The 24,591-nt window shown below is 42.2% G+C and overlaps 1 protein-coding gene across 1 annotated transcript; it reads left to right on the top strand.

Annotated features, from left to right (window-relative positions):
• Positions 1–1,287: 1,287 nt before the first annotated feature.
• On the top strand, positions 1,288–22,080 carry LOC311123071 (uncharacterized protein). The gene is made up of 22 exons (XM_084197351.1): positions 1,288–1,359; positions 3,319–3,378; positions 7,251–7,607; positions 7,861–8,027; positions 8,213–10,142; positions 10,226–10,399; positions 10,677–10,850; positions 12,267–12,440; positions 12,520–12,693; positions 12,851–13,024; positions 13,544–13,590; positions 13,727–14,276; positions 15,349–15,407; positions 16,015–16,052; positions 16,783–16,847; positions 16,980–17,194; positions 17,382–17,641; positions 17,801–17,926; positions 18,093–18,225; positions 18,311–18,340; positions 20,498–20,771; positions 21,171–22,080. Exons 3-22 carry the CDS (start codon positions 7,312–7,314, stop codon positions 21,175–21,177), a joined length of 5,067 nt encoding a protein of 1,688 aa, XP_084053477.1. The 5' UTR covers positions 1,288–1,359; positions 3,319–3,378; positions 7,251–7,311; the 3' UTR covers positions 21,178–22,080.
• The last annotated feature ends 2,511 nt before the right edge of the window (positions 22,081–24,591 follow it).

Here is a 24,591-nt window from a genome sequence, read left to right as displayed (position 1 = left end):
ATGGTCAAGCAAGTTAATGTTTCCGATCACTAAACAACTATTGATTTAGAACCACAGAGAGTTACAGCAAGTTGTAAATGCAGTGTAGTCACCTCTGTTAAGGTGTGTGTGTGTGTGTGTGTTTGTGTGTGTCTGTGTGTGTGTCTGTGTGTGTGTGTGTGTGTGTGTGTGTGTTAGAGAGAGAGGCAGATCCTATGTCAATAAGCTCTAAGGTCCTATGTTACTACACAGTGTATAGAGTACGTACTCTCAAATGACACCCTTTTCCCTATATAGTGCACTACTTTTGATATTGCACTATGCTCAATCTCCACCTCTCCTCCCTCTCTCCCTCCCTCCACCCCCCCTCCCTCCCTCCCTCCCTCCTCCCTCCCTCCACCCTCACTCCACCTCTCCTCCCTCTCTCCACCCCTCCTTCTCTCCACCTCTCCTCCCTCACTCCACCTCTCCCTCTCTCCCCCCACCTCTCCCTCTCTCCTCCCTCCCTCCCTCCCTCCACATCTCCCTCCCTCCCTCCACCCCCTCTCCCTCCCTCCCTCCCTCCCTTCCTCCACCCCCCCTCCCTCCCTCCCTCCTCCCTCCTCATATTCAAGTTCAATCCATGAAATATTGGAAGGTGGAAAAAAAGTGTACAATAGGGGTTGAATAGGGGGGTCCTATACATTTACCCTAATTCTCACTAATCATGGAACTGCATGAAACCGGTTCAGTCGTCGTGAACCGTGAACCAGGCTACAGGTTTAACCTGCTACGTGTGGTCTGAGTTCCATAATGATTCAGGCTACATGTCCTAAAACACACGACGCAAAAAATATGCAAAATGGTCAAGCAAGTTAATGTTTCCGATCACTAAACAACTATTGATTTAGAACCACAGAGAGTTACCGCAAGTTGTAAATGCAGTGTAGTCACCTCTGTTAAGGTGTGTGTGTGTGTGTGTGTGTGTGTGTGTGTGTGTGTGTGTCTGTGTGTGTGTGTGTGTGTCTCTGTGTGTGTGTGTGTGTGTTAGAGAGAGAGAGACAGATCCTATGTCAATAAGCTCTAAGGTCCTATGTTACTACACAGTGTATAGAGTACGTACTCTCAAATGACACCCTTTTCCCTATATAGTGCACTACTTTTGATATTGCACTATGCTCAATCTCCACCTCTCCTCCCTCTCTCCACCCCTCCTTCTCTCCACCTCTCCCCCCACCTCTCCCTCTCTCCTCCCTCTCTCCCCCCACCTCTCCCTCTCTCCTCCCTCCCTCCCTCCCTCCCTCTACCTCTCCCCTCCCTCCACCTCATGTCCCAACATAGGTCGTATGAGGAAGTAGAGGAAGAAATGGACCTTACAGGTAGAAGACAAAAACATCGGAGGTTTGTAGCTTTCTTTTACAATTTAATGTAGAAAAGTGTTCTGGAGAAGTTAGGCTATCATCGAGAGATATATGATTTAGGGGTAAGACATCTGTAGAATTGTAAAGTTAATACAATACTGATTTCAACTTTCAAGAATGATAATTTTACTGTACATTGGTGTTGATTCATATTGCTTAGCCTAATCAATATGATCCAATGTGATGTGATGTTATAGGCTACAGGGCTATGAGGTAGGGTATTATTGGTAAAGGCGATTGACATCACATTATCGTGATTATTATCCGCATGTCGAAACTGCGTTAGAAAGACGTGCATCGGAATTATGTAAAGCTGTCACTAAAGAAAATAGTCTGTTTCGACAAGTCAGTCAAGTAAAAATGACATGCAACAATAGACATAGAAACTATTTAAATGTTGGGATCAAAAATGCTTTCTGGCGACACCGATCAGAAAGGCTGTGGTCCGTTTTGCTCAGTGCTGTACGCTTCATATAACTTTGCCAGCGCACCATTGCGTAATGTTCCGCATCGTTGTCGGCACACCTGAATACAAGCCCGGGTGCAACGGACGAGATAAACTGTTGGCACCTCATGTGAAGTCAAGCAGTGCATGGGTGTATTCACTAAGGGCACTATTCCAACTTATGAAATGACGCCTTTCCTACGCACTGCTCATAGTTTCTATTCAGAAATATTGGAAGATGGAAAAAAAAGTGTACAATAGGGGTTGAATAGGGGGGTCCTATACATTTACCCTAATTCTCACTAATCATGGAACTGTATGAAACCGGTTCAGTCGTCGTGAACCGTGAACCAGGCTACAGGTTTAACCTGCTACGTGTGGTCTGAGTTCCATAATGATTCAAACAGGCTACATGTCCTAAATTATTGCACAACGTTAGCCTAATGCTAACGACCCTCAGGAACAACTGACGTGACAGAGGAAAGAAAGGGAAACAGAATGGAATGATGCTAAATGGAAGCTACAAATGGAAGAAAACGAACACTAAAGTGACGGTTATAAATGTATGTGGGTTTTACTGACGGTGGTTCTCGATAGTGGCTGATATTTAACATGATACAACTTGTAAAATAAACGGAGAAAAGCCTGGGCATAGCCTATAATTAAAACATTCCGAAGCTCATACATCAACTCGGCAGGTTCAGTCCTACAGAAGCCTAAAGCTTGGGGGTCCAAATTGCATCCACGCCTATTATGAGGTCACACCAGTAGAGGTGCGTGCGTAAAATCACTGGGGAAGACAGAAAAATACAATACAATCTATGTGTTGTAATAATGTTTTTGCTCTATAACCTGTTAATTCATATGCCGTGTGACCCTGATATAGGCTTTAGGCCTAAAGGTCGAGACAATAAGAAGACACAGTGGGAGAATAAATTCAACCACACCTTTGTTTTATCACAAAACCAGAGAGCAACTTCTGTCCGGTTAAGTCCACAAAGCATATTCTATGTAACAGACAGTTACATGACCTACATCATGGTCAAGCAAGTTAATGTTTCCGACATTTTCAGACCACTAAACAACTATTGATTTAGAACCACAGAGAGTTACCGCAAGTTGTAAATGCAGTGTAGTCACCTCTGTTAAGGTGTGTGTGTCTGTGTGTGTGTGTGTGTGTGTGTTAGAGAGAGAGACAGATCCTATGTCAATAAGCTCTAAGGTCCTATGTTACTACACAGTGTATAGAGTACGTACTCTCAAATGACACCCTTTTCCCTATATAGTGCACTACTTTTGATATTGCACTATGATCAATCTCCACCTCTCTTCCCTCTCTCCCTCTCTCCACCCCTCCCTCCCTCCCTCCACCCCCTCCCTCCCTCCACCCTCACTCCCATCCCCCTTACCTCTCCCTCTCTCCCCCCACCTCTCCCTCTCTCCTCCCTCCCTCCCTCTACCTCTCCCCTCCCTCCACCTCATCTCCCAACATAGGTAGTATCAGGAAGTAGAGGAAGAAATGGACCTTACAGGTAGAAGACAAAAACATCTGAGGTTTGTAGCTTTCTTTTACAATTTAATGTAGAAAAGTTTTCTGGAGAAGTTAGGCTATCATCGAGAGATATATGATTTAGGGGTAAGACGTCTGCAGAATTGTAAAGTTAATACAATACTGATTTCAACTTTCAAGAATGATAATTTTACTGTACATTGGTGTTGATTCATATTGCTTAGCCTAATCAATATGATCCAATATGATGTGATGTTATAGGCTACAGGGCTATGAGGTAGGGTATTATTGGTAAAGGCGATTGACATCACATTATCGTGATTATTATCTGCATGTCGAAACTGCATTAGAAAGACGTGCATCGGAATTATGTAAAGCTGTCACTAAAGAAAATAGTCTGTTTCGACAAGTCAGTCAAGTAAAAATGACGTGCAACAACAGACATATAAACTATTTAAATGTTGGGATAAGTCAAAGTTCAAGTTGAAAATGCTTTCTGGCGACACCGATCAGAAAGAATGTGGTCCGTTTTGCTCAGTGCTGTACGCTTCATATAACTTGGCCAGCGCACTGTTGCGTAATGTTCCGCATCGTTGTCGGCCCACCTGAATACAAGCCCGGGTGCAACGGACGAGATAAACTGTTGGCACCTCATGTGAAGTCAAGCAGTGCATGGGTGTATTCACTAAGGGCACTATTCCAACTTATGAAATTACGCCTTTCCTACGCACTGCTCATAGTTTCTATTCAGACTTTACCTTATTAAGTTGCACAACGGGTTTTGCAGGCGTGGTTCCCTTGCGACCGCTGAATAAATGTAATTCAACTGCTGAAAACACTTGCTGGCCAACAGATTTTCTGGTGGAGTTTTCATTCAATAGCGTTTTCAGTACATTTATCTTAAGCCTTGCCTTTAAATACGGTGTATATGGTGGATATTTGTCGACAGACTAGAATACATCGAGAGGACGGGTTCAGAATATAGGGATCAATGAAAGAATGTCATCTATGCATCTTCATCTTCGTTTCAGCACCAACTGGTAGATTTAAAAATACTCGGATTTTGTAGATTATTTAGGCACATTTTAGGGTAGGAAAGTATGTATGAATCATAAAATAAACTGGTTTGGAGAACCTTTACACACTAAATATATTGATTAATAAAAAAATACAGTGGTTTGATTCATCCTGAAAGTTGTCATATTCAAGTTCAATCCATGAAATATTGGAAGGTGGAAAAAAAGTGTACAATAGGGGTTGAATAGGGGGGTCCTATACATTTACCCTAATTCTCACTAATCATGGAACTGGATGAAACCGGTTCAGTCGTCGTGAACCGTGAACCAGGCTACAGGTTTAACCGGCTACGTGTGGTCTGAGTTCCATAATGATTCAAACAGGCTACATGTCCTAAATTCTTGCCCAACGTTAGCCTAATGCTAACGACCCTCAGGAACAACTGACGTGACAGAGGAAAGAAAGGGAAACAGAATGGAATGATGCTAAATGGAAGCTACAAATGGAAGAAAACGAACACTAAAGTGACAGTTATAAATGTATGTGGGTTTTACTGACGGTGGCTCTCGATAGTGGCTGATATTTAACATGATACAACTTGTAAAATAAACGGAGAAAAGCCCGGGCACAGCCTATAATTAAAACATTCCGAAGCTCATACATCAACTCGGCAGGTTCAGTCCTGCAGAAGCCTAAAGCTTGGGGGTCCAAATTGCATCCACGCCTATTATGAGGTCACACCAGTAGAGGTGCGTGCGTAAAATCACTGGGGAAGACAGAAAAATACAATACAATCTATGTGTTGTAATATTTGTTTTGCTCTATAACCTGTTAATTCATATGCCTTGTGACCCTGATATAGGCTTTAGGCCTAAAGGTCGAGACAATAAGAAGACACAGTGGGAGAATAAATTCAACCACACCTTTGTTTTATCACAAAACCAGAGAGCAACTTCTGTCCGGTTAAGTCCACAAAGCATATTCTATGTAACAGACAGTTACATGACCTACAGCATGGTCAAGCAAGTTAATGTTTCCGACATTTTCGGACCGCTAAACAACTATTGATTTAGAACCACAGAGAGTTACAGCAAGTTGCAAAGAATGGTTCATGGTCCTGATTTATGTGTTTGTTCAAGTAGAAAAAACATGTTGACATACAGTACATGGTCTATCACTCTGTCATACAGTACACGGTCTATCACTCTGTCATACAGTACACGGTCTATCACTCTGTCATACAGTACACGGTCTATCACTCTGTCATACAGTACACGGTCTATCACTCTGTCATACAGTACACGGTCTATCACTCTGTCATACAGTACACGGTCTATCACTCTGTCATACAGTACACGGTCTATCACTCTGTCATACAGTACACGGTCTATCACTCTGTCATACAGTACACGGTCTATCACTCTGTCATACAGTACACGGTCTATCACTCTGTCATACAGTACACGGCCTATCACTCTGTCATACAGTACACGGTCTATCACTCTGTCACACAGTACACGGTCTATCACTCTGTCATACAGTACACGGTCTATCACTCTGTCATACAGTACACGGTCTATCACTCTGTCATACAGTACACGGTCTATCACTCTGTCATACAGTACACGGTCTATCACTCTGTCATACAGTACACGGTCTATCACTCTGTCATACAGTACACGGTCTATCACTCTGTCATACAGTACACGGTCTATCACTCTGTCATACAGTACACGGTCTATCACTCTGTCATACAGTACACGGTCTATCACTCTGTCATACAGTACACGTTCTATCACTCTGTCATACAGTACACGGTCTATCACTCTGTCATACAGTACACGGTCTATCACTCTGTCATACAGTACACGGTCTATCACTCTGTCATACAGTACACGGTCTATCACTCTGTCATACAGTACACGGTCTATCACTCTGTCATACAGTACACGGTCTATCACTCTGTCATACAGTACACGGTCTATCACTCTGTCATACAGTACACGGTCTATCACTCTGTCATACAGTACACGGTCTATCACTCTGTCATACAGTACACGGTCTATCACTCTGTCATACAGTACACGGTCTATCACTCTGTCATACAGTACACGGTCTATCACTCTGTCATACAGTACACGGTCTATCACTCTGTCATACAGTACACGGTCTATCACTCTGTCATACAGTACACGGTCTATCACTCTGTCATACAGTACACGGTCTATCACTCTGTCATACAGTACACGGTCTATCACTCTGTCATACAGTACACGGTCTATCACTCTGTCATACAGTACACGGTCTATCACTCTGTCATACAGTACACGGTCTATCACTCTGTCATACAGAGCTTTTAAATCAAAGGCCAAACGCTCTCAGGCTTCCCTTGTCTTCAATGCTTCGGGCAACAATGTCATACTCGTTTGGACCAGACAGCATCAGATAGATGGCCTACACATAGAGAGACAGAGGGGCGCTGTTTAGCTCGCTCGGATGCTTTCTCCTGTGAGATACATTCAGCCTCTTGCGAATTAAAGGACAATTATGAAGCAAAGAGAGACGAAAGATACATTATAGCCTGGCTTCCTTTGGTATAGAATAAATACCTGTCAGCTATTTTAACTGTATGTAATGTCTACTTGGTAAATGTTTATAATGTCTGTCAATCTAAGCTGTAACGTATTTTTAGTTGTGTTTTCCCCAGGTAGACTAGCTATTGTTATGGCATCAGATAATGGGGATCCAAGTCAAATCAAATCAAATTAACTGTGCATGTTTAAATGCAACATGAAGTCTCTGTTTGAACTTTGACCACAGACAGTAAAAGTGTTGTCATTGTTAATGGTTCTTCAACAATGTTCAGAAATATTGACTGTTCTGTTATTTCTTATTGTAGCTGAGTGAGCTGTGACTTACATCTCTCTGGGGAGAGAGAGGAGGGGACCACTGCCTCTAAAATGAGTCTCTCTGGGGAGAGAGAGGAGGGGACCACTGTCTCTAAAATGAGTCTCTCTGGGGAGAGAGAGGAGGGGACCACTGCCTCTAAAACAAGTCTCTCTGGGGAGAGAGAGGAGGAGACCACTGCCTCTAACATGAGTCTCTCTGGGGAGAGAGAGGAGGGGACCACTGCCTCTAAAATGAGTCTCTCTGGGGAGAGAGAGGAGGGGACCACTGTCTCTAAAATGAGTCTCTCTGGGGAGAGAGAGGAGGAGACCACTGCCTCTAAAATGACTCAAGACACCAGTTCTAAGAGGTAAGAGATTACATGTTAAATATACAGTTCTCTTAAAGATATAAAACTAAAGGGAAAAGTTTTCCCAAATTACATCAAATGTAGTTTTACATCATTCATTTAAAAGTCCCCAAATCGATTTACCAATTGCAGACTGTAGCTTTATAAAGAAACATCAGGACTTCTATGAGTTCAGCTATACACTTGTTGAAATGATGTAGATGAGGTACTGATGATATATTGATGAGGTGATCTGCCTCCCTGTTTTGTTCAGTGTCCAGAAGCCCAGAGCAGAGTCACCTGCCCCCAGCCTGCTATCAATGAAGAGTCATCAGCCACCTGCTTTCAGCCAGGAACCATTACCAGATGACAATAAGGAAGTGGAGAGTTTGGACAGTGAGGATGCATTAAAGATCACACACAACCTTCTGGACAGAAGAAGTAAGACTGTGTTTCATACAATATTACAAAGAACGGGACAAAGGCCCCTCTAACACACACACACACACACACACACACACACACACACACACACACACACACACTCACACACCCACACACACACACACACACACACACACACACACACAAACTTATGAGTCCCAACTCTCATTGTTTTCCTACAGGTCAAACTCTTCTGACAGTCCAACAAGACATTAAGGCTAAACTAAAACACAAGTATCAACACATATCTGAAGGAATTGGACACCATGGAAACCAAAGTCTGTTAAAGGACATCTACACAGAGCTCTACATCACAGAGGGTGGAAGTGGAGGGGTCAATAATGAACATGAGGTGAGAATGATAGAGATGGCATCCAAGAAACAAACCACACAAGAGACACCAATCAAATGCAACGACATCTTCAAGCCTTTAGCTGGACAAGACAAACCTATCAGAACTGTGCTGACAAAAGGAATCGCTGGCATTGGAAAAACAGTCTCTGTGCAGAAGGTCATCCTTGACTGGGCAGAGGGAAAAGCAAATCAGGACGTTCATTTCATGTTTCCTCTTCCTTTCCGTGATCTGAACCTGAAAAAGGACCAATACAGTCTGATGCAACTTCTTTCCCACTACTTCTCAGAGCTGAAAGAGATTGACAACATTGAAGATGGTGAAACCAAAACTGTTTTCATTTTTGATGGTCTGGATGAGTGTCGACTTCCTCTAGACTTCAAAAACAATGAGAGGTGCTGTGATGTCACGAAGCCAACCTCAGTGGACGTGCTGCTGACAAACCTCATCAAGGGGAATCTGCTTCCCTCTGCTCTCCTCTGGATAACCTCACGGCCTGCAGCAGCCAATCAGATCCCTCCTGAGTGTGTTGACCAGGTGACAGAGGTACGAGGGTTCAATGATCCACAGAAGGAGGAGTACTTCAGGAAGAAAATCACAGATCAGAATCTGGCTAATGAAATCATCAAACACATGAAGACATCAAGGAGCCTCCACATCATGTGCCACATGCCAGTCTTCTGTTGGATATCAGCCACTGTCCTTGAGATTATGCTGAAAGAGGCAGAGAAGGATGAAGTCCCCAAAACTCTGACCCAGATGTTCACACACTTCACTCTCATCCAATTCATTGTGAAGAACAAGAAGTACAACAAAGCCACAGAGACAAACCCAAAGGAACTGTCTCAGTCAGACAAAGAGATGATCCTGAAACTGGCAAAGCTGGCTTTCCAACAGCTGCAGAAGGGCAACCTGATCTTCTATGAGGAGGACCTGAGAGAGTGTGGCCTTGATGTCACAGAGGCATCAGAGTACTCAGCATTGTGTACAGAGATCTTTAAAGAAGAATCTGGGCTGAACCAAGAGAAGGTCTACAGCTTTGTGCATCTGAGCATTCAGGAGTTTCTAGCAGCAGTGCATGCTTTAGAATCATGTCTGGACAAGAAGGAAAATGTTTTCCCCCACAAAGCAGTCACTAGTGATGATGATGACTACGATGATGATGATGATGATGACACTAGTGATAGTGATGATGATTCCTCTGACGATGACTATGATGAAGCAGCCACTCCAACCCTACTCCAAAATGTCATCACACAACAGGACAGAGACAAGAAGTCAGACCCGTTGTATGACTTACACAGGAGAGCAGTGGACCAGGCCTTGAAGAGTGAGAATGGACACCTGGACCTGTTCCTCCGCTTCCTTCTGGGCCTCTCACTGGAGTCCAATCAGAATCTGTTACGAGGCCTTCTGACACAGACAGGAAGTACAACACAGAGCAATGAGGAAACAGTCGAGAGAACAGTCAGGTACCTTTCACACAAGATCAAAAGGGAATCCTCACCAGAAAGGATCATCAACTTGTTCCACTGTCTGAATGAACTTGGTGCCAACTCTCTAGTTGAAGACATGCAAACTTCCCTGCGATCAGGAACTCTTTCAGAAACAGACCTAGAACCTCACCAATGTTCAGCCCTGGCCTACCTGTTACTGATGTCAGAGGAGGTGCTGGAGGAGTTTGACCTGAAGACATACACCACATCACAGGAAGGTTATCAGAGGTTGCTGCCGGTAGTGAAAACATGCAAGAGAGCACTGTAAGTTCTGTTATTGAGTTGATGTATACATTATCATTATTCTGAAGGATTTGTATATCTAACAGATGATCTCCTCTCTCCAGACTGGATCACTGTAAACTCACATATGAATCCTGTGAGACTCTGGCCTCAGCTCTGCAGACACCAAACTCCCCCCTGAGAGAACTGGACCTCAGCTACAATTACCTGGAAGACAGAGGAGTGGAGCTGCTCTGTGTTGGACTAACCAGTCCACTCCGCAACATACAGACACTAGTGTGAGTTAACTATCTTCAGTATCCACTGTGAGTGTTTATATATTATGTATGTAGTTAGTATGTGTATGTTTTTAACATTATTTGAACGTCTTGGTAAATATGCAGAAACATACATAGAATGTGATAAATATATCAAACTAAGGTTGAATATCTTGAGTGAGTTAGTATGTTTTTAACATTGGTTAATCATGTGTCCTTCTGTTATTGTCTTAATGCATCTCATTATTCTTAAAGCTTTGCATATTTATCAGTGTATCAACATATCTCCTCTCTCCAGACTGTCTGGCTGTAAACTCACATATGAATCCTGTGAGACTCTGGCTTCAGCTCTGCAGACACCAAACTCCCCCCTGAGAGAACTGGACCTCAGCTACAATGACCTGGGAGACAGAGGAGTGGAGCTGCTCTGTGTTGGACTAACCAGTGCACTCTGCAAAATACAGACACTAGTGTGAGTTAAATATCTTCATTATCCACTGTGAGTGTTTATATATTATGTATGTACTGTATACTGAACAAAAATATAAATGCAACATGCAAACATTTCAAAGGTTTTACTGAGTTACAGTTCAAATGAGGAAATCAGTCAATTGAAATAAATTCATTAGGCCCTAATCTATGGATTTCACATAAATGGGAATTCAGATATGCATCTGTTGGTCACAGATACCTTAAAAAAAATAAGTATGGGTGTGTATCAGAAAACCAGTCCGTATCTGGTGTGACCACCATTTGCCTCATGCAGCGCGACACGTCTCCTTCACATAGAGTTGATCAGGCTGTTGATTGTGGCCTGTGGAATGTTGTCCCACTCCTCTTCAATGGCTGTGTGAAGTTGCTGGAAACTGCCGGGAACTGGAAGACGCTGTCGTACACGTCGATCCAGAGCATCCCAAACATGCATGTCTGGTGAGTATGCAGTCCATGGAAGAACTGGGACATTTTCAGCTTCCAGGAATTGTATACAGATCCTTGCGACATGGGGCCGTGCATTATCATGCTGAAACATGAGGTGATGGCGGCAGATGAATGGCACGACAATGGGCCTCAGGATCTCGTCACGCTATCTCTGTGCATTCAAATTGCCATCGATAAAATGCGATTGTGTTCATTGTCCGTAGCTTATGCCTGCCCATACCATAACCCCACCGCCACCATGGGGCACTCTGTTCACAACGTTGACCTCAGCAAACCGCTTGCCCACACAATACCATCACGACTCCATAAACGCTTTCTGCCATCTTCCCGGTACAGTTGAAACCGGGATTCATCCGTGAAGAGCACATGTCTCCAGCGTGCCAGTGGCCATCGAAGGTGAGCATTTGCCCACTGAAGGCGGTTACGACGCCGAACTGCAGTCAGGTCAAGACCCTGGTGAGGATGACGAGCACGCAGATGAGCTTCCCTGAGAAGGTTTCTGACTATTTGTGCAGACATTTTTCGGTTGTGAAAACCCACAGTTAAATCAGCTGTCCTGGTGGCTTGTCTCAGACCATCCTGCAGGTGAAGAAGCCGGATGTGGAGGTCCTGGGCTGGCGTGTTTACACGTGGTCTGTGGTTGCGAGGCCGGTTGGATGGGATATTTTATTGCAGCTCATGAAACGTGGGACCTACACTTTACATGTTGGGTTTATATTTCTGTTCAGTATAGTTAGTATGTGTATGTTTTTAACATTATTTTAACATTTTGGGACATATCCAGAAACATACATAACAACATATATCAAACTAAGGTAAATATCTTGAGTGAGTTAGTATGTTTTTAACATTGGTTAATCATGTGTCCTTCTGTTATTGTCTTAATGCATCTCATTATTCTTAAAGCTTTGCATATTTAACAGTGAATCACTATATCTCCTCTCTCCAGACTGTCTGACTGTGAACTCACATATGAATCCTGTGAGACTCTGGCTTCAGCTCTGCAGACACCAAACTCCCCCCTGAGAGAACTGGACCTCAGCTACAATGACCTGGAAGACAGAGGAGTGGAGCTGCTCTGTGTTGGACTAACCAGTCCACTCTGCAACATACAGACACTAGTGTGAGTTAAATATCTTCAGTATGAGTTATTATGTGGATGTTTTAAACATTTGTTAATCATGTGCTCTTCTGCCCTCTAGTCTAGGTCAGTGTGGTCTGACAGAGGGTTGCTGTTCAGATCTGGCCTCAGTCCTGAGTTCACCCAACTCACAACTGAAACAACTGGAGCTGAGAGACAATGACCTACAGGACTCAGGAGTTACACTGCTGTCTGCTGGACTGGAGGATCCAGACTGTAAACTACACACACTGGGGTATGTACAGCTGTTTCAGTCAGGTCGGTACTGAGCTTAGTAAAACAAAAATCAAATGTTTCTTTACAATGTTTGTGTCATGGACAAATATATGGGTGTCCTACAAGATGATTGACACCAGTCCACCAACCTAGACAGCTGTTGTGTCTCTCTGTAGGCTGTCTGGCTGTCTGGTCACAGAGGAGGGCTGTGCTGCTCTGTCTTCAGCTCTGAGGTCAAACCCCTCCCACCTGAAAGAGCTGGACCTGAGCTACAATCACCCAGGAGACTCTGCAGGGGGACTGCTTTCAGCTGCTCTGGTGGATCCCACAGATAAACTGATGAAGCTGAAGTAAGTCAGAATAGATGTCCTAATAGTGTGAGCAGTGGTTGTGTCCTATGTAGTGTAGTAGGTTCAGTAACATGAGGACATGATGGTAGAATACAGGGGACGTTTACCCAGCAGGCTTAGCACTCCAACACAGCATACATCATCACCACATTAATACTCTTCTTCTGCATCTCTGATATCCTGTTGGAATTGTACTCTGTTCTGTATGCAGTAGGTAGGATAGAATACCTGTATGTCTCTAGTAATGAATTGTACTCTGTTCTGTATGCAGTATGTAGGATAGAATACCTGTATTTCTCTAGTAATGAATTGTACTCTGTTCTGTATGCAGTAGGTAGGATAGAATACCTGTATGTCTCTAGTAATGAATTGTACTCTGTTCTGAATGCAGTAGGTAGGATAGAATACCTGTATTTCTCTAGTAATGAACTTGGATAGTGCACCAGAACACAACAATATGGTTTAAATGTTGACTGCTTTATTAGGTCTTTGTCAGTCAATAACCTGTTTCTCCTACAGTGTGGATCATGGTGGAGAGTTCAGGCTGAAATCAGGGCTGAGGAAATGTAAGTCTCTTCAATCCTAATTAACTGCATATTCAGAACTACAGTAACATAGTAACTAATCAATACTTGTTCTCTACCTACAAAACAACATTTTATATGAAGATGTGGTTTGATTAAACTCTCCTTTTGTCTACAGATGCCTGTCATCTCACCCTGGACCCAAATACAGCACACCCACACCTGATACTGTCTGAGGGGAACAGGAAGGTGACACGGGTGGAGGAGAAGCAGCATTATGAAGACCCTCCAGACAGATTTGACCGTCTTCCCCAAGTTCTCTGCAGAGAAGGCTTATCTGGATCTCGTTATTACTGGGAGGTGGAGAAGGATGGTGACCGGTCTGGCATTGGTGTGGTGTACAAAGGAATGCAGAGGAAGGGAATGGAGAAGGACAGTCGGATTGGAGCCAATAGGAAGTCCTGGGGTTTATTCTGCTATCACAGTGGATATAACTTTTACCATCCTGGAGTCAACAGATCCATCCCTGGTCCTGTTTCTAACAGAGTTGGAGTGTATCTGGACTGGCCAGCTGGTACTTTGTCCTTCTATAGTGTGTCCTCCTCTGGTACCCTGACACACCTTTACACAGAACACACCACATTCACTGAACCCCTCTATCCTGGGTTTGGGGTTTATTCCTCCTCCTCAGTGACCCTGTGTCAGATAGATGACCAACACATTCAAAGGTGAGTCATAGCAATGTTTTATCATGTGTTTTCCTCTGGAATCATTCCTACAATTAGATTAGTAGTAGTGGTGTGTTTTAGTGTGTTCTGTTGAACCTACAGACAGTTAGATTAGTAGTAGTGGTTTGTTTTAATGTGTTCTGTTGGACCTACAGACAGTTAGATTAGTAGTAGTGGTGTGTTTTAATGTGTTCTGTTGGACCTACAGACAGTTAGATTAGTAGTGGTGGTGTGTTTTAATGTGTTCTGTTGGACCTACAGACAGTTAGATTATTAGTGGTGGTGTGTTTTAATGTGTTCTGTTGGACCTACAGACAGTTAGATTAGTAGTAGTGGTGTGTTTTAATGTGTTCTGTTGGACCTACAGACAGTTAGATTAGTAGTAGTGGTGTGTTTTAATGTGTTCTGTTGGACCTACAGACAGTTAGATTAGTAGTAGTGGTGTGTTTTAATGTGTTCTGTTGGACCTACAGACAGTTAGATTAGTAGTAGTGGTGTGTTTTAATGTGTTCTGTTGGACCTACAGACAGTTAGATTAGTAGTGGTGGTGTGTTTTAATGTGTTCTGTTGGACCTACAGACAGTTAGATTAGTAGTAGTGGTGTGTTTTAATGTGTTCTGTTGGACCTACAGACAGTTAGATTAGTGGTGGTGGTGTGTTTTAATGTGTTCTGTTGGACCTACAGACAGTTAGATTAGTAGTAGTGGTGTGTTTTAATGTGTTCTGTTGGATGTACAGATGTTTCCTCTCCTATGTCTCACTGTAGTGTCAGTTTCACTCTAACCACAAGAGTGCATCAGAACCTGTTAAAATGATACCTGGTGACATCACGTCTCTAGGGGCTTTCATCAAGATAAGCAATGTCACCTGTAATGTCACCATCAGTATTGACTTCATGGAAGTTGACATAGTGTTATGTCACATTTGGCAATGCACCCTACATAGGGAGTGGTTCTGTCACCCTTTATACACCCTTTGTATTGCTTATGAAGACTGTATGTATGCTATATAAAGCCTTTATAAGTTGTATTTAGTTTCATCACAGTCTATCCATCTGCTTTCCCAACACCAGAGACCATGGTGGAGAGTGTTGTATCAAGCCTGGACCTGAGAACACCAGAGACCAGATATGTGAGTGTTAACTGATAATTGTTTTAAAATCAAAATACGATTAAAGCGTTCTTGAATCCCAGGCAAGGAACACAATCATGATCTATTTGGTCAAAACAAACTTAAAGGTAGAGTCAGCAATATGATGTAGATGCACAAAGTAAACATCATAGTGGGTAAACTTCTACAACAACTAAGAGCGTTGGAGCGCGATGCTAAACTCCTCTGTTTTGGTCCCGTGGCTACCACGCTGTAAGAGAGTGAAGAGAACCCATGCACATGGGCAGATACTGTGTGAGAGAGAAGTCAGGCATCTTGCTCATCACAATATCTGCGGTGCTGCTCGTACAACATCATTTAGCTGACTCTACCTTTAAGCTCTCATCCTGGGATCTACCAGAAATCAGGCCCCCAACATCTACAAAACATGGACCAGAACCATGTTGTTTCCTGCTTCCACAAACATTCATTAATATAACACTAATGTCAGATTATGGTATGATAATGAGTGTACATTCTGAGACTGTTGCTCACTTACATTCATTTTTATTACAAGTCTGTTTATTATTTATTCATTCATTATTACATGAGATTGTCCGTTTTAAATAACAACTACTTTTGACTTCAGGGATTCCTCAGAGCTGTAAGACTTGTGACCATGTTGAGGTAAGTCATAATGTCAATTCTCACTTTTACATACCTTCAGGAGTCAGGCACAGTCTGAAAGCCAGGTGTGTACTGACCAACCATTCATACTGGGATATAGACAGTCCTGTGTTCTGCTTTAGTAATATAAACACAGTCTGAAAGCCAGGTGTGTACTGACCAACCATTCATACTGGGATATAGACAGTCCTGTGTTCTGCTTTAGTAATATAAACACAGTCTGAAAGCCAGGTGTGTACTGACCAACCATTCATACTGGGATATAGACAGTCCTGTGTTCTGCTTTAGTAATATAAACACAGTCTGAAAGCCAGGTGTGTACTGACCAACCATTCATACTGGGATATAGACAGTCCTGTGTTCTGCTTTAGTAATATAAACACAGTCTGAAAGCCAGGTGTGTACTGACCAACCATTCATACTGGGATATAGACAGTCCTGTGTTCTGCTTGTAGGAATGCAGGATTTTAACTTCTGTCATATTTTGTCATTAGACAGTTTAATTGGATCAATCACCAGCATTCCATGTAACATTGAATAAATACATTAGATAAATTACTTTGTTCATTTAATGGGCCAGTTTCCCGGACAAAGATTAAGCCTAGTCTTGGCCCTTAAATAACTTTCTATTGAAACTTCCATTGATCATGCTTTAAGTCCAGCACTAGACTCAATCTGTGTCCAGGAAACTGGCCCCTTATGTATAACTGACATGCTTGTCCTTGTTCAGGACTCCACACACTGGCTTCCGATTGAACCCTTGACTTCCACTGTCCAGGAAGTGACAATGTTCAGGTAAAATAACTACTTTTAACATTTCATTCCACTTGCTAGTTTATTTCCCCATTACCTTTGGAAATAGTCTTCTAATCCAACCTCTCTATTTGACGATTGACCCTCTCTACCATATCTTGTTGTTGCCCTCAGGCACAGGACACCCAAAGGGCGTTATGAGTGCACAGTGTCTGGGCTCCGCTGGGTGTGTGACAGAGATGTCATTCTGAAGTATCACTTCAGGAACTGGGATCCCTACAGTCAACTTCTGAAAGACATGCAGTACGGACAAGGTGGTCCATTGCTGGACATCACTATGGAGTTAGGTGAACTGGAGGAAGTTCATCTGCCACACTTTGTCTGTTTAGGTAAAACCATATAGACATAGTATTCAGAAAGACATTTCCATGTAACTGAGTTTCACTTCCTGAATGAATGAATGAATATTCTGAGAGTTTGAGTTTACTGTGATCTGATACTGCATATTATTTGTGTTTTAGTTGGATGAATAATCCAATATTTGTTTTTCTGTCTCCTTTTTATTGTGTTGTTCAGGGACCAACCCTTCCCTGAGGAATGAGATTAAGATTCTTCATGTAGAGGAACATGGAGTGTCTGTTGAGGAAGTGCATGAGGTCACCAGATTCCATGCTAAGATTCTCCATCCCAAGTTCTCAGTTATCTCTGTTATACTGAGCTATATCTTTACGCGGAACATAGATGTCCACTGTGAGCTGATGCTCTATCTGACAGTGAAAAAGCAAACACTAATTCCACGCCTATACCTGTTCCCCAGTAACCCCAGCCAAATACAGGTGAGGTACCATTCTTTTAGAGGTGACCTTAACTAAGCAGTGATACGGTTTATGTTGACACTCATAACATGAAGATAATAGTTTGTTGCTAGTTTTCTGAATAATGTTTGAATAAGACTATACATTGACTGGCTGTGTATTTCATGCCTCGTTTCGCAGGCTGTGGAACAACAGGAAAAGTCTCAAGGGTCTTCAAGGGTTCTCATCTCAAGACCGGAGCAGGCCTTCAAACTGAATAGTTTCTTCAGACTGAACATTCCCTGTTCTACCTACATCAATCCACAGGTACAGTTTTAGTAGACTAAGAACATGAATCTGACATTTTAAGTCACATTTCTATCCATTGCTCTCTCTCACTCGATGGCTCTCAATTCAAATGGCTTTATTGGCATGGGAAACATATGTTTACATTGCAAGCAATCTCTCTCTCGCTCTCTCCATCTCTCTCCAGAAGATTCATCTCATACATAGAGACTCCACACCAAGCTTTTTCAGGGCGGTTGTGAAAATGACAGGGGTTGACATTGAGATGGAGTTATTCGGTGATGATGAGAGGATTGCATGGAAAGAAGTGGTATCACAAGGTAGGAGCATATGTCAATCATAACTTTGTACTTTTGTAACAGATGCTATTTAGAGTGATATAACCTCATTTGGTTTATCTTTCAGATGAATACATCACTGCCACCCATTCAACAAGTAAGTAAACATGAGTTACAGTGCATTCAGAAAGTATTCAGACCCCTTGAATTGTTCCACATTTTGTTACGTTACAGCTTTATTATAAAATTGATAAAATTGTTTTTTCCCCCTCATCAATCTACACAAAATACCCCATAATGACAAAGCAAAAACAGGTTTTTTAGACATTGTTGCAAATGTATATATAAAAAAAAACCTGAAATATCACATTTACATAAGTATTCAGACCATTTACTCAGTACTTTGTTGAAGCACCTTTGGCAGCGATTACAGCCTTGAGTCTTCTTGGGTATGGCGCTACAAGCTTGGCACACCTGTATTTGGGGAGTTTCTCCCATTCTTCTCTGCAGATCCTCTCAAGCTCTGTCAGGTTGGATGGGGAGCGTCGCTGCACAGCTATTTACAGGTCTCTCTAGAGATATTAGATCGGGTTCAAGTCCGGGCTCTGGCTGGGCCACTCAAGGACATTCATAGACTTGTCCCGGAGCCACTCCTGCGTTGTCTTGTCTGTGTGCTTAGGGTCGTTGTCCTGTTGGAAGGTGAACCTTCGCCCCAGTCTGAGGTCCTGAGCGCTCTGGAGCAGGTTTTCATTAAGGATCTCTCTGTACTTTGCTCCATTCATCTTTCCCTCGATCCTGACTAGTCTCCCAGTCCCTGCCGCTGAAAAACATCCCCACAGCATGATGCTGCCACCACCATGCTTCACCGTAGGGATGGTGCCAGGTTTCCTACAGACGTGACGCTTGGCATTCAGGCCAAAGAGTTCAATCTTGGTTTCATCAGACCAGAGAATCTTGTTTCTCATGGTCTGAGAGTCCTTTAGCGGGCTGTCATGTGTATTTTACTGAGGAGTAGCTTCCATCTGGCCACTCTACCATAAAGGCCTGAGTGGTGGAGTGCTGCAGAGATGGTTGTCCTTCTGGAAGGTTCTCCCATCTCCACAGAGGAGCTCTGGAGCTCTTTCAGAGTGACCATCAGGTTCTTGGTCACCTCCCTGACCAAGGCCCTTCTCCCCCGATTGCTCAGTTTAGCTGGGCGGCCAGCTCTAGGAAGACTCTTGGTGGTTCCAAACTTCTTCCATTTAAGAATGATGGAGACCTTCAATGCTGCAGAACTGTTTCGGTACCCCTTCCCCAGATCTGGGCCTCGACACAATCCTGTCTCGGAGCTCTACGGACAATTCCTTCGACCTCATGGCTTGGTTTTTGCTCTGACATGCACTGTCAACTGTGGGACCTTATATAGACAGGTGTGTTCCTTCCCAAACATGTCCAATCAATTATATGTACCACAGGTGGACTCCAATCAAGTTGTAGAAACATCTCAAGGATGATCAATGGAAACAGGATGCACCTGAGCTCAATTTCAAGTCTCATAGCAAAGGGTCTGAATACTTATTTCGATAAGGTATTTCTGTTTTGGAATATTTTTATTCTGTATATTTGTATTCTTCCGTTCACTCTGTCATTTAAGTCATTATTGTGGAGTCACTACAATGTTGTTGATCCATCCTCAGTTTTCTCCCATCACAGCCATTGAACTCTGTAACTGTTTTAAAATCACCAATGGCCTCATGGTGACATCACTAAGCAGTTTCCTTCCTGTCCTGCAGCTCAGTTCAGAAGGACGACTGCATCTTTGATGTGTCTGGGTGGTTTAATACATCACCCACAGGATAATTATTAACTTGACCATGCTTAAAGAGATATTCAATGTCTGATGTGTTATTGTTACCCATCTACCAATCACTGTCCTTCTTTATGAGGCTTTCTAAAAGATCCCTGGTCTTTGTATATAGTTGAGTCTGTGCTTGAAATGCGATACTTGACTGAGGGACCTTCCAGATGTTGAATGTATGGGGGACATGCCCACTTTGACATTAGAGTATTCTGAGTAGATTGTTGATAAAACATTTAATAAGGGCATCAATTTTCAATGACTTCTCAATAAACCTAATAGGAAAAATTATTATTTCAATTTTTTTATTTTAAATTGACTGACTTTAATTGGAATTGACCACAACCCTGGAGTCGGCTCTATACAAGAAATGACTATCAGAGGAATGATAACTGGAGAGACTGGAAGATGTAGAAACAGCTGCTGTTAACCCTAAAGCCATATTAATTTAATTGACCCCCCCTTCATTATTAACAGTCCCTGACATTCCTGCTGAGGAGTTTCTGAAGAAACACTGGGCTAAACTAATTCAGCGAACCAAAAACTCAATGCCAATAGCAGATGATCTGTGGTCAAAGAACATGATTGGTGAAGAAGAGCACTCCAGAATAACAGCTGAAACAACTGAACAGGACCGAATGAGAAAACTACTGAAAGCAGTCATCCCCAAAGGACCAGAAGTGACGGGAGCTTGTCTCAAAGCTCTCGTTGAACATGAAAACCATCTTGTTAAGGACTTGAGTGAATCTAGGTAAGACAGTTTTCATTGCTCCCTCCCTTGAATATGTGTAATGATTAAATATAGGTCAAATAAAAACACAGCTACCCAGATCAAAGAGGAACTGTTTTTCCAGAATGGAAGCATGTTTTTGTGTTTCCGTCTGTAATAAATGACTGTTATCTTATTGTAGTTACATCATAGGACCATCATCACATCATTATCTCAGGTGGAACTCCTCCTTCTCCTCCATACTTTCTGATCTCTCTCTTCCCTTCTCCTCCATTCTTTCTGATCTCTCTCTTCCCTTCTCCTCCATACTTTCTGATCTCTCTCTTCCCTTCTCCTCCCTACTTTCTGATCTCTCTCTTCCCTTTTCTTCCATACTTTCTGATCTCTCTCTTCCCTTCTCCTCCATCCTCTTTCTTGTAGAAACTAATCTGAAGACGCTGAGGCCTGTCTCCTAGTCTGTGGACTAAGACACTTCTTCACCTAATCTGAAGACGCTGAGGCCTGTCTCCTAGTCTGTGGACTAAGACACTTCTTCACCTAATCTGAAGACGCTGAGGCCTGTCTCCTAGTCTGTGGACTAAGACACTTCTTCACCTAATCTGAAGAGGCTGAGGCCTGTCTCCTAGTCTGTGGACTAAAACACTTCTTCACCTAATCTGAAGACGCTGAGGCCTGTCTCCTAGTCTGTGGACTAAGACACTTGTATTTTGTGTGTGTGTGTCTTTGTATATACTGTGTGTGAGTTGGTCTCTGATTACTGTGATTAGTTCAATGTAACGTCATATACTATACATTATAATCAGTCTGTTTTGGGTTTGCAGAATCATTGTATATCATTGGTTTTCCATCCTATCATGTTACCACACAGATGTGACTGTCTAGCTCAGCGGTTCCCAAACTTTCCCATTCTGGAGACCATCAAATCACCGTCCAAAGCTCTTGAGGACCACCATTCGCGTAGTCACTGATTTTTTTTCACATCAAATATAAATGACTAAAATGTAAATGTAAATGTAAATATATTGCAATGTAACAAAGCCTGTAAAGGTCTATTATTATTATTATTATTATAAACTAGTTGCATTGTGAAAAGGAATGTAAAATTGCTTATAATACCATTAATACTCCCAACTGTTATTATTTTAGAATAATAAAATACTACAATCTAAAAGTAATTGAGGACCACCTGCCCCACCCCTCAAGGACCACAGGTTGGGAACCACTGGTCTGGAGTCCTTCTGCCAAACCTGGTTGTTGCGTCACACTGCCCCCTCCTGGTAGCACTGCAAAACATCACCTCATTAAATAAAATCATGAAATACAAAAATGTAATTTCAGTTTTACTAGATAGAATCTTAATTTATAGGCTGAATACTTGTATTAAGTGGATGAAGACTTTACATGAACCTATGGGTGTTGAATCCTCCCACTGTGTTGAAACAGGAAGTCCATTTATAATGAAGTAGAGGAACGGGTCCACCTCTGATTGTAGATCAATGATGATAGTGATTTTTTTTAAAACTGAAATTAGTAACATTTTAGGAGGAAATGTTAGCAGACTTAGAATGTTGTTTAACAATATGAAAAAAGCAATACAGTCAATCGTCTTTATAGCACAAATAATATTATACCATCGACATTTGTTAACAGCATTAAAAGTAATAATTACTAGATAGTTGTGAGATTGATCAATATAAATGTTAGCTTGAGAGTGTTCAGCCCCATGACCACGATCAGTGCCAAGTGGTGGAATAAGGGAACTGCTTGTCAAGCGTAGAACGGGGAAAATATACTGTATGTTGAAAATGTGTTTTATTGTGAGAGTAATAATGACATTTTTTTATGTAATTATATTGACATTGTGAATTCATGCAACGTCTTGACAGGTTAAATATAATTGACCACATCGGTGCATTGGTAACGATAATAATCCATATAAAGTACAGTAATTTGTTAAATTAGAGGTACGTGTGAAAGTGAAACTATTGTGTAAATCCTATAGAAGACTGAGATAATGGAAATCCAATGAGAGATGGCTGATCTGCTCTGTTGGAAGATCTGGCACCGCTGCATTTCACAGAGAGCACGTTTTTAGAGACAGGTGGGACTTTTTAGCAGAAAGTACAGATTGGCTCATCAGATATCGTTTCCCAAAACCAATCTTATAGGATCTTTACGAGGATTTAAGACCTACTTTAGAAAGGCAAACCCATGCCATTCGGGTGCGCGTCAAAGTGTTATCCATCTTCGGGTTTTTGGCAACGGGCACTTTTCAGCCGGAGCTTGCTCCCTCGATGAGCCAATGTTTTGGATGCAATCATCAGCAAAACGTACTGTAACATACAATTTCCACCATCGCGCAACAGGTTAAGAGGGGTTTCTTTGCCATCAATGGGTTCCCAAATACGAACGGAGAAATAGACGGCCCCCACATCGCCATAAAAGCACCATCCCAAAACGAGTTCAACTAGGCTATGTGAACAGAGAAGGCTTCTACTCTTAATGAGCAGGTGATAGGTGATGTTATGTGCAAAAGACGCTACTGAATTTAGTGCCCAGGTGGAAAGCACGACTTGTTCATTCTGCAGAACAGCAATGTTGCCGATCCGCCTACAGGGGGAGCTGTTGAAGATGGATGGCGTATTGGTGAGGATTGCCTACTGCTAGTGTCAGATATTGAATACAACCAAAATGTTTTATTTGTCTCACTCAGTTGTGGTTTGATGAGTAACAATGAGCGTTATAACTCCACGTGAAATACGCCCATCATTCACCCTTCATGGTGACAATAACTACCTTATTTGCTGTATAGTTGGGAAGTATTGGAATTAGGCCCAGACAGTATATCTAAAGGAAATATCCATGGCGAACTTGATCAAATGTCTTTGAAGATGTCGATTTACTACTATCGTTGGAATGCAGTAATGTTTTGCATTCACTTTTTCCCGAACCTAAATATGCTGCACTGCACACAAATTCTGAAACATTGTCTACTCGAAAAAATAAAAATAAACGAGTTTATTGGTAGCCTACACACTTCAATACAAAAGATCATCTGTCTGTTCACCTGTTCCATTCTGCTGTATGTTATAAACCGCGCCGCGCACCCTGTCATCTGCATAGAGCAAACACTTTAAATAATACCCTCTCTGATAGGCCCAATTAAATGAGAAATGCGCATGGTCATTTGTTGTATGGCTACATCGGGAATATGAACTCATCATGGCCAGAAAAGGTGAGGAATTTATTATGCAATGATTATGATAATGTATTATGTTTATAAATGAAATATTGTCTACGCAAGAAATGTCACATTACATCATTCAGACGTCGCCTATAAACGTTAAGGGAAAAGGTGAATCGTCTGTTCTAACGTTAAACTGCGCTTCGGATCGGATCGCATAGAGCAAAATAGGCTGCTGGAAATACTGTAGCTGATCTATTTACTACTGTGAAGTGGGTCCTATTAAATGAGAGATGGGACGAATGGTAGCCAATCCTAACTTGTTGTAGGCCTATAGGATATTTCGCGAGTATATGCTTTGTTCTGCAATAACAGGAAATATATGCCTATTTCTAATTATTTTAGAATGTAAAGATGAATGGATTTTCACTAGCAGCAAATGATTGCATCTTGTTATTATATTTAGCTAGGCCTACCGGTTGTTTTGTTCTGAATAAGAGTCTCGTCATATATTCCCCATTTGCAAAAAGCTACTTTTGCCTTCTTGATGTGCAAGACTTCAACCACTAGAAACTGTGCGCACGCATGGTCTAAAGGTTACAGGAGGATTAGCACATAGTAGAAAATCAAGTTCAGTTTTTATAAATGAAAACATTT

Source organism: Coregonus lavaretus (assembly GCF_964263955.1).
Source record: "Coregonus lavaretus genome assembly, contig: HAP1_SCAFFOLD_452, whole genome shotgun sequence".
NCBI classification, from domain to species: Eukaryota; Metazoa; Chordata; class Actinopteri; order Salmoniformes; family Salmonidae; genus Coregonus; species Coregonus lavaretus.
Note: the sequence above shows the minus strand (reverse complement) of the source record. Positions and strands in the feature narration are given on the sequence as shown.